The sequence below is a fragment of the Natator depressus genome, chromosome 11, assembly GCF_965152275.1.
Source record: "Natator depressus isolate rNatDep1 chromosome 11, rNatDep2.hap1, whole genome shotgun sequence".
Lineage (NCBI taxonomy): Eukaryota > Metazoa > Chordata > Testudines > Cheloniidae > Natator > Natator depressus.
Window position 1 is genome coordinate 12,889,514 of NC_134244.1, and position 18,218 is coordinate 12,907,731.

The 18,218-nt window shown below is 40.3% G+C and overlaps 1 protein-coding gene across 1 annotated transcript in view; it reads right to left on the reverse strand.

Moving 5' to 3' along the window:
* The window catches only part of HEG1 (heart development protein with EGF like domains 1), a 90,294-nt gene that overhangs the window by 47,014 nt on the left and 25,062 nt on the right, over positions 1-18,218 (reverse strand). Inside the window, exons 2-8 of the mRNA XM_074967227.1 lie at positions 12,338-12,682; positions 11,113-11,439; positions 8,057-8,389; positions 6,160-6,501; positions 4,105-4,446; positions 3,185-3,529; positions 1,381-1,722 (exon numbers count right to left, since the gene is read on the reverse strand). Coding sequence (XP_074823328.1) covers positions 1,381-1,722; positions 3,185-3,529; positions 4,105-4,446; positions 6,160-6,501; positions 8,057-8,389; positions 11,113-11,439; positions 12,338-12,682 — 2,376 coding nt within the window. The remainder of the gene's footprint in view (positions 1-1,380; positions 1,723-3,184; positions 3,530-4,104; positions 4,447-6,159; positions 6,502-8,056; positions 8,390-11,112; positions 11,440-12,337; positions 12,683-18,218) is intronic.

Below are 18,218 nucleotides of genomic sequence, written 5' to 3' on the forward strand. Positions count from 1 at the left end.
CCCTGAAATACAGGACCAATTTGGTCCATATCATTCCATCAATTTAAAAGGAGCTAAATATGGGATGACTTTGGCTTATAAAAACAAGATCAAGAACAACAAGCTGTGTATGAATCACAGGGTATTTAAAAAAAGTATTTTCTACTGATTGAAACTTTCATAAGAAGGACTCTCCAATGGTGAAAGGTACGGACCAGAATGAATTTCATTAGTCTTAGAATGATGCATTGAAATGATTATAAATAAAGCATGGCCCAAACTAGCCAGGTGGTAGGCACTCTCCCGTTAAGAAGATGTGATCCATTTTCGTACATTGTTAGTTTAATAACACTTATTTATTGATACATATAGACACTGCGTGGGAAAACAAATCTGGAAGTTATTCAGTTTTTAGAAAATGGATATTACTTAAAAGAAAATTACTGAGTGAAACCTGTGGCTTAAATTCCTGTAGTTGTTCCAGAGGAGAAAGGTTGCACAGAGAACTCTCTATGAAAAACAGACTTTTTAGGTCTCTGGCAATTCCAAACCCTCCGCCCACCTCAAAAAAAACAACCCCAAAAAGCCACATTTGGCGTTGAAAAGACAACATATTTTTGGTGAAACAAAAAGTAAAAACAATTCATTTCCATCAAACAAAAAAGTTTCATTTTGATTTCAAGTACTTTTAAAATATTTTTGTTTTTTAAAATAAAATTGAAGGATATTCCTAAATGAAGTATTCCTAAATAAATAGCAAACTGAAAAATTAAAACGATTCATTTCCAAAATGTCAAAAGGAATGTTTTGACTTTTTTTTTGTACTTTTGTTGGGGGTTTTCACCTGAAGAATTTGGTGGAAGTGACATGAAATCACAACACATTTCAGTATCACCACATCTTCATTTTTCACAGAAAAAAACTTTTGGTCAGAAAAATTTCACCCAGTTCAGGCAAAGAGTGATGGATTCTGGCCTTAACTGGCCAGAAGAAAATACTTCTGGTGTAGGGGATCTCTCAACTGGCACAGAAAGCTTCTACTTCAACTGCCCATCATACCCCCCTGGAAAGTGGAGTAGTGGAAGCACATTGGGGCTGGGGAGGGGGCAGGACAGGGCATGCCTGCATTATAATTCTCAATAAGCTTATGGTTCAGTTGGGAGATAGCCAGCTGGTGTAAGCTGGAGTAGCCCCTCAACTTCTCTAACTTATGTTGACGGACAACTCAGATATTATGGTAACAGAGGGTCAAATAAGTAATTTTGATTGGTATAATTCTGAGTCAAAAAAAACAACTGATTCCTTTAAAAAAGAGTTTGACTCAATATTTGGTGGGTTGGAGACTCTTTTTATCATTTTATTGAATGGTGCACTAACCAACTGGGGAATCACAAAACCCACCTGCAAGATCATTTGGGGAAGACGAATAACTTGGGATCTTGGAAGAATGTGTAAGCAAAGGCTCCGTGGAAGGCTCAGTGAAATCACTTGATGAGATATTATTTCCTCCAGCCTGGGCTACAGCAGTTGAGGGCTCGGGTAAATCTGAAGAGTTGATATTTCCTAAGTTAGATGTGGAGATTTCTGCTGCATCAGGCAATGTGCTGCTGTTTGTTAGAGACGTTAAGGTCCTCTCTGAGCCTGAGGTGAATGCCATTGAAATATAGGTACTGGAAGTATGCACATCAGAAGTCCTTGTTTCTGTAGTTGAGATGTTAATCGGTTGGTGGCTACTTCCAATAGCTAAAATGGGATTAAAAATGGAAATTAAATTTGATATTCCCATATGTGACTGGATTTTTGAGGTCCACAATAATTTTGCCCTGAAATACAGGACCAATTATGTCCCACATATCATTCCATCAATTTAAAGGGAGCTAAATATGGGATGAATTTGGCTTATAAAAACGAGATCAAGAACAACAAACTGTGTATAAATCACAGGGTATTTAAAAACAATATATTTTCTGATTGAAAACTGATTGAAACTTTCATAAGGAGGACTCCCCAATGGTGAAAGGTACGGACCAGAATGAATTTCATTAGACTTGGAATGACGCATTGAAATGATTATAAATAAAGCATGGCCCAAACTAGCCAGGTGGTAGGCACTCTCCCGTTAAGCAGATGTGATCCATTTTCGTACATTGTTAGTTTAATAACACTTATTTATTGATACATATAGACACCGCGTGGGAAAACAAACCTGGAAGTTATTCAGTCTTTAGAAAATGGATATTACTTAAAAGAAAATTACTGAGTGAAACCTGTGGCTTAAATTCCTGTAGTTGTTCCAGAGGAGAAAGGTTGCACAGAGAGCTCTATGAAAAACAGACTTTTTAGGTCTCTGGCAATTCCAACACCCCCTTCCCCCACCGCCTTCCTCCCCCCCCAAGAAAACACCCCCAAAAACTAAATTTGGCATTGAAAACACAAATTTTTGGTGAAACGAAAAGTTAAAAAAATTCATTTCCATCAAAAAAAAAGTTTCATTTTGATTTCAAGTACTTTTAAAATATTTTTGCTTTTTAAAATAAAATTGAAGGATATTTCTAAATAAAGTCATAGCAAACTGAAAAATTAAAACAATTCATTTCCAAAATGTCAAAAGGAATGTTTTGACTTTTTTTTTTTTTTTAATACTTTTTGTTGCGGTTTTTCACCTGAAGAATTTGGTGGAAGTGACATGAAATCACAACACATTTCAGTATCACCACATCTTCATTTTTCACAGAAAAAAAACTTTTGGTCAGAAAAATTTCACCCAGTTCAGGCAAAGAGTGATGGATTCTGGCCCTAACTGGCCAGAAGAAAATTCTTCCGGTGTAGGGGATCTCTCAACTGGCACAGAAAGCTTCTACTTCAACTGCCCGTCATACCCTGCCTGGAAAGTGGAGTAGTGGAAGCACATTGGGGCTGAGGTGGGGACAGGACAGGGCATGCCTGCATTATAATTCTCAATAAGCTTATGGTTCAGTTGGGAGATAGCCAGCTGGTGTAAGCTGGAGTAGCCTCTCAACTTCTCTAACTTATGTTGATGGATCACTCAGATACTATGGTAACAGAGGGTCATATAAGTAATTTTGATTGGTATAATTCTAAGTTGAAAAAACTGATTCCTTAAAAAAGAATTTGGTGGGTGGGAGGCTCTTTTTATCATTTTTTTGAATGGTGCACTAACCAACTGGGGAATCACAAAACCCACCTGCAGGATCATTTGGGGAAGATGAATAACTTGGGATCTTGGAAGAATGTGTAAGCAAAGGCTCCGTGGAAGGCTCAGTGAAATCACTTGATGAGATATTATTTCCTCCAGCCTGGGCTACAGCAGATGAGGGCTCGGGTAAATCTGAAGAGTTGATATTTCCTAAATTAGAAGTGGAGCTTTCTGCTGCATCAGGCAATGTGCTGCTGCTGTTTGTTAGAGACGTTAAGGTCCTCTCTGAGCCTGCGGTGAATGTCATTGAAATATAGGTACTGGAAGTATGCACATCAGAAGTCCTTGTTTCTGTAGTTGAGATGTTAATCGGTTGGTGGCTACTTCCAATAGCTAAAATGGGATTTAAAAACGGAAATTAAATTTGATATTCCCATATGTGACTGGATTTTTGAGGTCCACAATAATTTTGTCCTGAAATACAGAACCAATTATGTCCCACATATCATTCCATCAATTTAAAGGGAGTTAAATATGGGATGAATTTGGCTTATAAAAACGAGATCAAGAACAACAAGCTGTGTATAAATCACAGGGTCTTTAAAAAACAATACAATTTCTATTGATTTAAACTTTCATAAGAAGGACTCTCCAAGGGTGGAAGGTACGGACCAGAATGAATTTCATTAGACTTGGAATGATACATTAAAATGATTATAAATGAAGCTTGGCCCAAACTAGCCAGGTGGTAGGCACTGTCCCGTTAAGAAGATGTGGTCCATTTTCATACACTCAGATACTATGGTAACAGAGGGTCATATAAGTAATTTTGATTGGTATAATTCTGAGTTAAAAAAACAACCGATTCCTTTAAAAAAAGAGTTTGACTCAATATTTGGTTGGTGGGAGGCCCTTTTTACAATTTTTTTTAATGGTGCACGAACCAACTGTGGAATCACAAAACCCACCTGCAAGATCATTTGGTGAAGACAAATAACTTGAGCTCTTGGAAGAATGTGTAAGCAACGCCTCTGTTGAAGGGTCAGTGAAGTCAGTTGATAAGGTATTACTTCTTCCAGCCTGTGCTACAGCGGTTGAAGCCTGGGTTAAATCAGAAAACTTCGTATTTTCTAAATTAGAAGTGGAGCTTTCTGCTGCATCAGGTGATACGTTGCCGTTTGTTAGGGATCTTAATGTCCTCTCACCACCTTTGATCAATGTTGTTGAAATATATGGAGTGATGGTGTGTAAAACTGAAGTTCTTTTTTCTGTAGCTGAGCTGCTAATTGCTTGGTTGCTACGTACTATGGCTAAAACAGGATTAAAAGATAGAAATTAAATTCAATGTGGACAAATGAAAATTGATTTGCAAGTTCTATAATCCATTTTGCCCAAAATAAATAAATAATAAATCCAAAGTTTAACTCTAACTTAAATTAAGCTATGCAATGAATATGGCTTATAATGAAGAATAAAATCAGTGGGGTATTAATCATTGTGCATTAAAAAAAAACCAAATCTTTTCTACTGATTGCAATTTTTATAAGCAGGTCTCTCCAAAAATGCTGACACAGTAAGTACCTAACAGTAGGAATAATGCATTAGAATTATTATAAATTATGAACCAAGCCAGTCAAGTAGCTGGCACTTTTGTACACTCATAAAATGTGGTACACTGTCTTACACTGTTAGCTTAACAACACATTCATTGATATATATATAAAAGGCATATGAAAATAAACGTGGAAACTTTTCAGTCTTTAGAAATTGATAATTTCTTAAAAGAAAATTATTGAGTGAAATCTATCACTTAGATTGATTCCTGTGGCTGATCTAAAGCAGAAAGGTAACAGAGAGTGACGGATCTGCCCCTTAATGGCCAGCAGAAAATTCCGCAGGCATAGGGGAGTCCTCAGTTGGCACAGCTGGCTTCTACACCAACTACCCCTCACACACATCCTGGAAGGTGGAGTATTGGAGTCATATTGGGAATGGCCAGGGGGTCTGACAGGGCATAATTCTCGATAGGCTTATTGTCCAATAAGGTGAAAGTCAGGTAGTGTAAGTTAGAGCAGTCCCTAAAATGTTCTAATTTATGCTTATGTGTCAGGGCCAACACACCATGCAAATCAGGGAGGTGTAAATTGCTTCATGCTAGTTCCCATCGTCCTGCACTGACCTCAGCACAGAAGAGAATCCGAGCCTTTATATCCAGGAATCTTTAGAAACTTTCGCTCTTTTGTAAAAAGTGGGCTCAAAAAAGCCATAAAATGTGCTACTAAAGCAAAGTTGGTAATGAAATTCAGTGAAGTTGGGAACTGAAATTCAACACCTATAGAAGTATTTAGAAGTACCACCCACAGGTATAGTTTCAAGGTAAGCCATCCAGAGTTGCATGCCTTTGTCAGTCCTGCTAGTTGGTACAGAATCACTACGTGCCTGAATCTCCAATTTTACACTGTCATATCTTACAATGCATGTAGTCCCATATATCATAATGAGAGTACCTGCAGGATATGACACAGGTGGACATGGGCAATGGTGGCAAAATCTGGCAGAGAAAAAACGGTTGCATTGTAAAGAAAAAATGGATTGCGATTTAAAAAGGGAAAAAGGCTATTAAAATATTAAGAGCAGTGTAAAACAGAGGTTGTTAGAGTGCTAGCTTAGGACCATAAGGGGAACCAAGTCCAAACACCTGGTCTGCCACAGATTACCTAGGTGACGTTGGACCAGTCAGTCTCTCTGTGCCTCAGCTCCCCATCAGCAAAATGGGGATAACAGCCCTTCCTTACCTCACAAGGGTGTTGTGAGAAGAAATACACTAAAGACTATGTGGTGCTCAGATACTGTGGTGACGGGGGGCATATAAGAATGTTAGATAAGCATGAGTCTGAATTAAAGAGCAACTGATTCTTTAAAAAAAAAAAAAGGGTTGACTCAGTTTTGGGGGATGGGAGGTACTTTTTATTGTTTTTTGTTTGTAAATGGTGCATTAAACAGTTGGGAATCACAAAACCCACCTGCAAAATCATTTGGGGAAGACGAATAACTTGGGATCTTGGAAGAATGTGTAAGCAAAGACTCTGTGGAAGGCTCAGTGAAGTCACTTGATGAGATATTACTTCCTCCAGCCTGTGCTCCAGGAGACGAGGGCTGCAGTAAATCTGAAGACTTGGTATTTTCTAAGTCAGAAGTGGAGCTGTCTGCTACATCAGGTAATATGCTGCTGTTCATTAGAGACGTTAACGTCCTCTCTCCACCTCTGGTGAATGATGTTGAAATGTATGTACTGGTGGTATGCAAATCAGAAGTCCTTTTTTCTGTAGCTGAGATGTTAATTGGTTGGTGGCTACTTCCAATGGCTAAAAGATTATAAAGATTATAATTCCATATACATAAATCAAGATATATTTTCTTCTCATATCACCCTGATGCAAATAGTGTATGAATATTGCAAATAATGTATGAATATTGAATACGGGTACTTTTCATTCTGGAGAAATTGCTAGTTTAGAGAGATCTGAACCCTTTATAGTGAGGAACAACATGTGAAATTAGTACTTGCAAAAAATTAACATAAACCATGAAAAGTGCAACTAAAAAAACTGTGGCAATAACTATCAGCATGCTTAACTTCATCATTCAGTGATATTGCTTTGCATTCCATGCTGCTAGCACTTACAAATTATAAAACAACAAAAATATTTGGAATTTAATCAGCACGCTTAGAACACTGAATAACTAAGGGGTTGTCTACATGAGATGTTACTGTGCAGCAAGACAAAGTGGGACTCTATAGTGCACTAACTTGCTGTATGCTAACATCCAGTGTGGACACTGCTATAATGCAGTAGAAGTCCTGGACCATTCTTTGACTTACTATACTTTACAAGCAGACATGGCCAATGCTCCTGGAACTTTTAGGGTATGGCTACACTTCAGTTAAACACCTGCAGCTGGACCGTGTCAGCTGACTTCGGCTTGTGAGGCTCTGACTATCAGGCTGTTTCGGCTCAAGCTGGAGACTGGGCTCTGGGACCCTCCTCCCCTGCGGGGTCCCAGAGTCTGGACTCCAGCCCAAGCCTGAAAGTCTACACCGCAATTAAACAGCCCAGCAGCCTGAGCCAGCTGACACGAGCCAGCTGTGGGTGTTTAATGGCAGTGTAGACATACCATTTGTGCACCACAGCATTGTCCACACAGGATATTGCTGCATGGCAAACTAGTGGCTTGCTGTGTAATAGTGTCCCGGTGTAGACAAACCCTTAGAGATATTCAAAAACACATGTGATGCTAAGGGGTGGGATAAGTGGATATTAAGTCTCCTTCTCCAGTGTAGCTGGCCAAGAACCACAAATCTTAGTGGACACAACAAAGTCAGCACGGCCTTTAGTTTGAATTACTGATGACCGGACTCAGTTCACAGGCAGCAGTATGGTCCAACAGATATAGCAAAGGACAAACACTCAGGAGACTTGGGTTCAAATCCCAGCTTTGCTGCATGACTGGAGGTAATGATTAGAGATAGTCAAAACTATTTTTTGACAGAAAATTGGATTTTGACTAAATTAAATTTTCATGAAAAGTGTCAGCTTTCTGTGTAAATTTTTTGACTAAGTATCAAAAAATCAAAACCCTGAAAACCAAAAACTTTTCAGTTTTTCTACAAAAAGTTGAAATTTTCCACCAAAAATCTAAACCACACCTCCATTTTCCTACAAGCTCTAGTAATGATACCTACCATGGATACCTAGCTGTGAATTTTGTTGATATCTATGGGAAAAGGCTATATAAGTGCAAAATATTATATTATTCCTCCTCTAGTAAAAGAATAATTAGGCATTTTGTTCACAAAGGCTTTTTAAAATAAATTTAAAAAACTTTAAAACAGCAAGCTAGTGGACTAATAATGCTTACCTTTGGAAGCAGTTTCTGAAGCAGAATGAGACGGTGTAAGCAAAGGATCTGTTGAAGGCTCTGTGAAATCTGTGGCAGCCAAGGAGATATTAATTCCACTGGTCAGTGCTATAGAAGATATAGATGATGACTGGGTTAAATACGAAGAGCTGGACATTTCAGTATCAGAAGTAGAGCTTCCTGTTGCATTAGAAGATCTGCTGCTGTTTATTAGAGATTGTAACATCCCCTCTCCAGCTCTGGTGGATGTAGTTGAAATGTATGTACTGGCAATGTGAGAACTGGCAATATTTTTCTCTGAGCCGCTAATTGGCTGATGGCTACCTTCAATGGCTGAAATAGGATAAAGAAATATTAAAATTCCATTCTCATAAGTCAAAACACTTTGACAATTTTTCTTCCAATAATACTCAGATTCACAGTTTGTATGCAGCGGGGAAAATGAAAATTTTGCAGTTTGGAGAAAATAAATGATACCATGGAAAGAAATTATTGACTGAAACCTTTATACTGAGGAAACCCAACAAGTATTGACAGATGTCTACTCATAGAGTCATAGAAATGTAGGGCTGGAATGGACCTCAAAAAGGTCATCTAGTACTTCCCCCTGTGCTGAGGTAAGATTAACTATACCTAGACCATCCCTGAGAGGTGTTCGTCTACCTGTTCTTAAAAACATCCAATGACAGGGATTCTACAGCCCCCTCAGGGAACCTGTTCCTGTGCTTAACCAGCCTTGTAGTTAGAAATTTTTTCCTAATATCTAACTTAAATGTCCCTTGCTGCAAACTAAGCCAATTATTTCTTATCCTACCCTCAGTGAACATGGAGAACAATTGAACACCATCCTCTTTATAACAACTTTTTACTATTTGAAGACTTATCAGATCCCCCCCTCCTCCGTTTTCTCTTCTCTAGACTAAATAGGCCCAATTCTTTCAATCTTTCCTCTGAGGTCATGTTTTCTAACCCTTTTACCATTTTTGTTGCTCTCCTCTGGATTCTCTCCAACTTGTTCACATCTTTCTTAAAGTGTGGTGCCCAAAACTAGACACAGTGCTCTCCAGCTGAGGCCTCATCAGTGCCAAGTAGAGTGGAACATTTATCTTCCATGTCTTACATACGACACTCCTGTTAATTCATCCCAGAATGACATTTGTCTTTTTTGCGGCAGCATCACACTGTTGACTCATATTCAATTTGTGATCCACTCTAATCCCCAGACTCTTTTCTGCAGTACTGCTGCCTAGCCAGTTAGTCCCCATTTTGTATTTGTGCATTTGAGTTTTAATTCCTAAGGACAGTACTTTGAACTTGTCTTTATTGAATTTCATCTTCTCAGTTTCAGACCAATTCTCCAGTTTATCAAGATCATTCTGAATTCTAATCCTGTCCTCCAAAGTGCTAGCAACCCCTCCCCGCTTGATGTCATCTGCAAATTTTATAAGCACACTCTCCACTCCATCATCTATGTCGTTAATGAAAATATTGAATTCTATTGGACCCAGAACAGACCCTAAGGGGATCCAACTGGATATGTTCTCCCAGTTGGACAACCAACCATTGATAACCATTGATAAAATAATTGCTAAAAATCTATTAAAGGATCGGTTAAGGAAAAAAAAATCAATGAACAAAGATGCATACTGAACTTCACCAAACTGCATTGCTTTTGCATTTTCCCCTTTGTCCCTCCCCTGTCTGTATGTTGTCCATGTAGACCCTGCCCCTGCAAACAGACCCATGCAGGTGGACCGGTTCCCCAGTGAAGTCACTGAGTTTCAGGTGGGGACAGATCAGCTTGCAAGATCAGGGCCTTAGACTGCATGATCAACATCTGTTGGAGACGGCCTATCACACTGTTAGCACTAAAAGAACAATACAGTAAATCCCAAAAAATATAAAATAATAGAATAAAAATTATTTTTAAAAAGTCATCATAAATAATAAAAATACCATAGCGTGTTTGCAATTAAGTTCAGCATATCTGGGAGACTGAGTACAAAGGATCTTTCTTAAATGTATGGCCTAAGTGCACAAAGTGTGAATTACCGATAATGACCTCCCTCTCCACCACAGTTAGTTGTTCAAGAAGTACAACTACTAATCAGGCCTGGCTCTTATATAGCACTTTTCATCAGTAGGTCCCACAACGCTTTACAAAAAAGCATTTCAGAATCTCCAAGAATAACTAAACCATTACAAAAATATTATTGACTCATGAAATCTAGAGTGGCCTTTAGTGTGAATTTCTGACAAAAGGACACAATTCAGAGGAAGCCATTTGTTCCAATAGGTAGCAAACAAGACTGAGACTCAAGAGGCCTAGGTTTGCATGCTGGCTCTGTTACAGACTTCCTTTGTGACCTCAGTCAAACCATTTAACCTCTCTCTACCTCTGTTTTCCTATCTGTAATATTAGAATAATGATACTTACCCATCCTTTTGAAGCTTTATGAGATTTATGGCTGAAAAGCACTTTTCAGATTCTAAGGCCAGAAAAGACCATGGTGATCTAGTCTGACTGCCTGCTTAACAGCCATAGAATGTCACGCATCGATTCCTGCATCAAGCTTAATGACCTGTGATGGAGCTAGAGCACGTATCTTTTCAGCAAGACTTCCAAACTTGATTTAAAGATTTCACGAGAATCCCTCCTGCCCCTCAGAAAATTGTTCTAATGCTCAATTACCCTGACTAGTAAAAATCTGCAAGTTATTTCCAGTTTGAATTTGTCTGGCTTTGATTTCCAGCGACTAGGTCTTGTTATGCCTTTGTCTGCTAAATAAAAGAGGAATCTACTATCAGATACCTAATTATGCTCAAGTCAGCTCTTAACCTTATCTTTGCTAAGTAGATTGAGTTCTTTAAATCTCTTACTGCAAATCTCTTAACTGCAAGGCATATTTTACAGCTATTAAATAATTCTTGAACCCTCTCTAAATTTTCAAAAAAAATTGCTAAGTGCTTAGTACTATTATTCCTATATTTTCAAAAAATGACATTTTATCATATTTTTACTGTAAAATGACAAGCCTCCGGACTGTAAAGCTCACCTGGGAGACCACTCTTTAAAGGTGAATATATAAGTAAAGGCCCTGTTGAAGACTCAGGGAGATCAGCGATAGTTGACGATCTATTACTTCCTCCAGACCGTGATATAGAAGCTGAGGAGTGGGATAGATTTGAAGACATGGCAATTTCTGAATGAGAAGTGGCGCTTTTTAGTGAATTAGTCGAAGTGATGCTGTTTGTTAGCAACTGTATTGTCCTCTCCCCACCTCTGCTGAATGTAGGTGAAATGTACAAACTATCAGTATGAGAACTAGGAGTCTTTTTTTCCATATCCCAGATGCTAGCTGTCTTGTGGCTGCTTCCAATGGCTGAAATACAATAAGGAGAATTAAAATATTTGTATTGTTTTGTGCTAACAGCGCCTACAGTGGCAGCTCTTAAAGACATGCCAATTTTGGCTTATACAAGTAGCTAAAGTTGCCACGGTATTTGCACTCTTACCTAAACTTCCCTATACTTCACACAGAGAATACTGCAAATACTGGGGTGACATTGTCTAATTATCCAGTGGAATTAAGCATGTTTTTAAGTGTGAACGCTGTAATCAGACACATATAGCACATGTGAGAATTTTTCAATCAGTAGGGGAAAAAAAAAAAACCCATAGCCCTGCTGCTTTTGCAAAAACTCAAGCATGTACACCGCTGTACTCCTGGTCACAGTCAATGGGACATGTGCATAAAGAAGTTAAGTGTTTTCAGGATAAGGGTCTAAGAAAACAATCACTGACTGAAACCTTTCTACGCAGGATCTCTGCCTATAAATAAGAAAATGATTTTTATTTACCCTACGGCCCTGTCCAATTGCCAGAGCTGCGTAATGGGCCTTAGTGTAAATGAGAATCAGTCCTGAAAGGCCATCAAAGATGTTAGTTGCCTTAATGTTTGTAATGAAATTCAGCAGGGTTGGATGGCTGAGCTCAATAACTTAGAGACATATGTATGGTTAACATAAATTACCAATAATGGACTCCCTCTCCATGTCACTGGTTGGTCAAGAATGACAAATGAAGCTTCTAAGAAGCTCACAGAAAAAAACAGATCACCTTTCTTTAAAAAAAAAATCACCCCCTGAAATTAAGAATGTCCTAGAATATAGCTACCCAACAACAGGGCACGATTCCTTTATAAATCATTACTTACATTTGGTGCAGAGTATTGGGTGGGGTTTACCAAGACTACTGCTCTTATGGATGATAAAACTCACCTGGAGGATCACTTTGTGAAGATGAATAGGTTGGTATCTCAGAAGAATGTGCAATCAAAGGCTCCGTTCCAGGCTCAGTGAAATACATCTCACTTGAGGAGCTATTTCTTCTGTTCTGCTCTACTGAAGAGGAGTGCTGGGTTAAATCTGAAGATCTGATCATTTCTGTATAAGAGGTGGTGCTTTCTGTTGCAGTTGTAGACATGGCACTGTTTGTTATAGACAGCAACGTCCTCTCTCCACTTATGGAGAATGTAGTCAGTGTCTCCATATTGTCCATAGGAGAACTGGAAGTCCTCATTTCAATATCTGAACTTCTAAGTGTCTGATAGCCGCTTCCAATGACTGAAAGGGAGGAAAAGGGAAGTGACATTTTTTTTATCTGCATGAATACCAAGTCTGCAGAGTCAGATTCTGATGTCTGTTACACAGGGGGAAATCTGGAGTAATTAAGCTGAAATTCATGGAGATTCTTTGGGTTTACACCAGTGTAAATGAGAGCAGAATCTAGCCCATGATGTCAAATTCAGAAATCAATGAGTTTGTGCAATGTAAGCCATGCTGCATTTGGTTCCTTCTCTTTGTCTGGGAGACAGTTTGGGGGAATTACTCTAAAAATAGTAAAAATGAATCCCTTAAAAAGAAATTATTGATGGAATACTTATAAACTGGAATCCCTAAAAGAGCTGGTACCTCCAGGACAATTAGTCTTGGAAGCCAACTATTAGTAATGGAAGATCTATCATGAATTTCAGTGGTTTAAAAAACTGGAGTTTAGAAACTTCTCTCTTCCTGGATAATAAGATGAAAAGTGTACTTTAAAGTCAGAGGTTGGTATAATCTAGCCAACAAAAAAGGGAGACACCAAAATATTAGGGCTGCATTAGAAAATTTTGGCCACTGTCTCTCGTAGAATCAGAAACAAAGCATTGGTCTCCCTACTCAAGCCTCAATTCACTCCACCACAGCTGTGTGCTATTACTTTAATGTTGATGTTAAGAGAGGCGGTTGCTTCTCTGTATCTCTAAATGTCAGACTGGGTACCCCATATTGGGCACCCCAAAAATGAAGCACTCTGGGTTGATGGGAACTCTTGTATAGCAGGGCCTTAATCTCTATTTTCCACCTGTGAAACAGTCTGATAATCATAGTGCTGACCTATCTTTGTACATCCCTTTGAGGTCTGTAGATGAAAGTGAGCAATCAGGGGAAAGTGTAATTAGTTATTGCCATGAAGTGAATCCTAGCTATCACAATAGCGCCTCTAATGTTCTCTGAGGATAAGTGGGATCATTTTATGACGATTACTTCTGAAAGTGGCTTCAACAGTTAAATCTACATAACGTGTAGTGATCAACTAGATGTGTGCAGCAATTTCAATCACATTCTGTTCAAAGTCTGAAAAAGACAGTGATCGAGGGGAAATTGAAATAAGTCAGTGAAAACTATTCAGTAAGGCTAATAGGAAAATGAGATGTAATTTTTCTTTAAATTTCCCCCCAAATATGTCATCCTTCCCTGCTCCTCATCAGAATTTGAAACTTCAATTAAAAATAGTCATATTTTCAAATGTCAAAAATTTCACCCACTCTGTACGAGGTCAAAAAATGAGACAAGATTTTGGAGAAATTTTTAGCCTGTTTTTCCATCACAATGTCAATAAAAAAAAAAGTCATCTATTGGAAAATATCAAAAACATTCATCCTGCCCTATTTTACTTTTTGACCAGACTTACTTTTGAAGTTCGTAATTGAAAACATTTTCAACGTAGTACAAGCATTCTACTGCTGGTGTGTCACTTTGAACAGGTACGGTTGTATTCAGAGAGAAGGTGGCATTCAGAGCTAGATTAGATTTCTTCTGGCACTCAAGGCTGATTCAGGGCTATCATTCAGGCCCAGGTTTGAGGCCCAGCACCAAAACCTAACAAGTTGTTCTGGAGAGACTTCGTCCCTAAGTAGAAGAAATCTCCCGAAACAAATTTCAGCCATTGTGGATAATGGAAATCTCAGGAGAACTGGGCTGTGATCTGACTGTGTCCAAACTGGAAAATAGGTCCCATCTGGTTTTGGATGCCATTCAGATTTGACTCGGACCACTCCTTGCTGGCCAGTTCTGACAGGCTGCAAAAGCTGTGTTCCCAGGCAGCATCAGGTGGGGAGGGGGCATCCATAGAGAAGCAAAAAGAGTTGTGAGCATCTTTGCTTTTCACTCCTCCTCCCTGTGCCAGACTCTAGTGTGAGAAATTTGAGCCAGCTCTGCACCATGCCCCCTGCACCCAGAGACTACACAGCCCCCAGGAAACCAATGGGAGTTAGGCACCCTGAGATTTTCAAAAGCACCTACCTGCATCTTTAGGCCCCTACATAACTTTACAAATCTGCTCCTAAAAAAGGACTGAAGTGGCTGTTCATTAGTCAGCTTCTTGGTTCCATTACAGCAGTGGTCCCCAAACATTTTTGTCCACACCCCCCTTACCTGGTCTGCACCTCCCTCCTAGAAGCAGGACTGCAGTAGAGGGCCGCGGTCAGGGGCGGGGCTGGTGCTGCCGCTGGGGCCTCAGCCAGGAGCGAGCCCACAGTTGAGCCTGGAGCTGGGGGCTGCGGCTGGGAACCGGGGGTTGCAGCCGGGAGTGGGTCCACAGCTGGGACCGGGGGCCGTGGCTGGGCCCACAGTTGAGGCTGGGAGCCAGGGGCCATGACCGAGGCCGGGAGCAGAGGTGTGGCTGGGAGCGGGGCCACAGTCAGGGCCGGAATTGCAGCTGGGGCAGTCATGGCTAGGGTTGCCAACTTTGATTGGATGAATTCCTGGAAATATCATTACATGACATAATCTTTAATTCCTGGAGACTTCAGGGCAATCCTGGAGGACTGGCAACCCTAGTCAGGGCCTCAGCTGGGGCTGCGGTCAGGAGTGGAACCACGGCCGGGAGTGGGGCCAGGAGCCAGTGGCCGAGGCCAGACCTGGGGCTGGAGTGGAGCTAGGGGCAGAGTGGGCCTGGGTGGCGCTCCCTCCCTATGAGGGCTCGCCCGGACCACTCCTGGCTCCTGGCCCGACGGTGGGTCCCCCCCCCCCAACAAACGTTCCTCTGTGCCCCAGTAGGGGACATGCCCCACAGTTTGGGGACCACTGCATTACAGTATTAGCAAATACTGCTGACCCCAGTAAGTCTGTATGCTGGCATTGTAGTTTTAGCCTAGTACTACTCCATAGCCCAATACTTTTCTGACCACAGTGCTTAACTATAACTGCAGTGAGCAGTTTGTGGAAGTCAGGCTTATACACACAAACACACACACACACACACAATATACATAGAGAGAGACAGAGAGAGAGAGAGAGAGAGTGTGGGTGGGGGCTTGGAAGCATCAGACTTTTATCAGTAAATGTCATCAAGTGTTGATTTCAATGTACACAAACCGACAAAAAAAACCATTTCCATTTGTAGTAATCAAAATTTCAGAGAGGCCAAGAAAGAAAAATGCTGCTTGAGAACTTATTGGAGTTTGATTTAAGGATATTTACTTTGTCTATTTTGACCATCTCTTGTAGATAATTTGTGTTTTAACAGTTATAAAGCTTTAACTTATTTCTGAGTCTCAGAATCTCCTGTCATTAAATAATTATTAACTGACCTCCGCATCATTTCCTGCAACTGTGAAAATTTAAAACCAATAAACATTGAAAAAATGCTTATCAATAAACGTCAATATTACCAATAGTAACTGTCAACATTAAAATTAAATTCTGCCAAGCGTATATGTACGGCTGTAGGAAACATGAGGATTTCAGTTCATGTTGATCTCATGAACCAAAACACATGAGTTCAGTTAATCTAAGTTTGCAGCCCCTGAGGCTTCAGTAATGTTTTGTGTTCAAATAACCCCCCAAATCTATATAAATGCCAAATCTGCCGGCTTCACTGTAAACTAAAACAAAACAAAAAGCCCACTCAGTCTTTGCTGATTACCATAAGCAATTTTCTAGGAGAGCAGCCTGAAATTCCCAAACCCTTTTTGGCTCCTGTGTGGGGAGTGCGGCAAACTAGCTAGCCTGTTTCTCCATCTTCAGACGGGTAGGAAGCAGTGAGGGAGTGGGTCTGCAGCATTCCAATAAATGAGGAAAAATCTAGGGGATGAAAACCTGCTTCTCCCCCTCCACATCCAGCAGCACTGGGATTCACAAAGCTATAGCATATCCTGTGTCATCATCCCACTCCCAATTACTGACTACTGGGCACCTCAGAACAAGGTAACTGACAATCATGGAGAAAGAAGTGGGATCATCCAGACTCCACCAAAGATCATGCTGCTAAGAGGGAAACCCTGCTCGCCTTTCCTGTATTCCCCGGCCTAGCACTTTTCACAAGAGCAGGCGTGTTTACTGCCAGGCCCTGGTTAAATTCCAGGGGGGCAATTCAACCTCATTTTTAACCTTGTACGTATTCTTAATCATCTTCCCAGAAATGTCATGTAGGATTGCGGTGAGCCTGCCACACCAGAGGTGGCTGCATTTCCTGGCTGATATGATCTCTCTTAAATACAGCAGTTTCAATGTGAACGCAGCAAGAAGAGAGAGGGAGATGGAAAGTATTTGATTTAGATAGTAAGTACTTTGTAGTAGGCACTTTGTTTCTAATACAGATTGTAAATCACGTGGGGCAGGGACTATCTTTTTGTTCCTAGCCCAATGGAGGCCTGGTCTATGAATAGGGCTCCTAGATACTACAGTAATATGAATAAAATAATAATATGTTTACATAATGCTGAGCACAAACAACAACAAGAGTTTGGCAGAGTCGCTCATGTGCTTTGACATCAGCTGATGAAAGACTATGCATTCAGCTGTTACTCCCATGCAAATAAGCACCAATTGTCCCAGTTCCATTCTTCAAGCCAATATCCAGACAGAATTCTTGTATCCAGCACAGTCACAACAAGCCAAGCCTACTCCCCTTTAACAAGCTGCTTGTTGCTGCGGCCCTTTTGGATACAGGGATTCTGAAGCAGAGGGGGTCGGGCTTGGCATTTTATTTGCAAGTCAATACCCAGACTGTCCTTGTGTAGCGGGGCTGAGGCTCAAAAATGTGGGTGTGTTTGTGGAAGGGGCACCAAATTCTTCTCTGCATCCATCTGTCCCTAAAAGCTTTCAGATGTGAAATAGCAGATCACCCTGCTGGTGAAACACTGAGATGAGCTCTCGCATCCATTTTTGCTCTATACAATAAATGTAAAGTAACAGACACTGAAAAAGCCTTCTGGGGCTAAATACTGATAGAGCAAGATTTACCTTCCCAGACTATTGAGTAACTTGTCACTGAACCGTCAGAAGGGCACACTAACGTATATACTGTGATACATTCAGGCAGATTGCACAGAGCAATAATATAATTCAGGCCAAATTCAGGTGCCTAGAGTGCAGCTCTGCTGTTAAAATTAATTCTGTAAAAAAGGACAGCCTGGGGTTCCATACTTATGGTCTCTCAGTGACTCCTGATCAAATGTCATCAGTTTAAAAGTAAAAAGACGGATGTGGTTTTTTTAGCTGCTTGCTCAGCAAACTTACCCTGGGATCTGGGTTCTTTCCTGTTTGCAACATCACCAGTGATAAATGGCCTGCTACACCTGTGAAGCTCCACCGTCTTCAAATTATGCCCTCACTAACACCTGTGCAATGCCACCACCTTCAAGGAGGGCAGAATCCAATACTATTCTTGGAACTTCACAGCTCAGTTGATGGTGTGCAAGTCAGAACAGAATCCAATTCATTCTCCCGGGATATAATTCAGTTTGCTTTCCTTACACTAATTTGGCTCTGCAGGGCAAACAGGAATAAAAAGGGAGTAAAAAACTTGTCTTAGTCACTCAAGTCAGTAGATCTA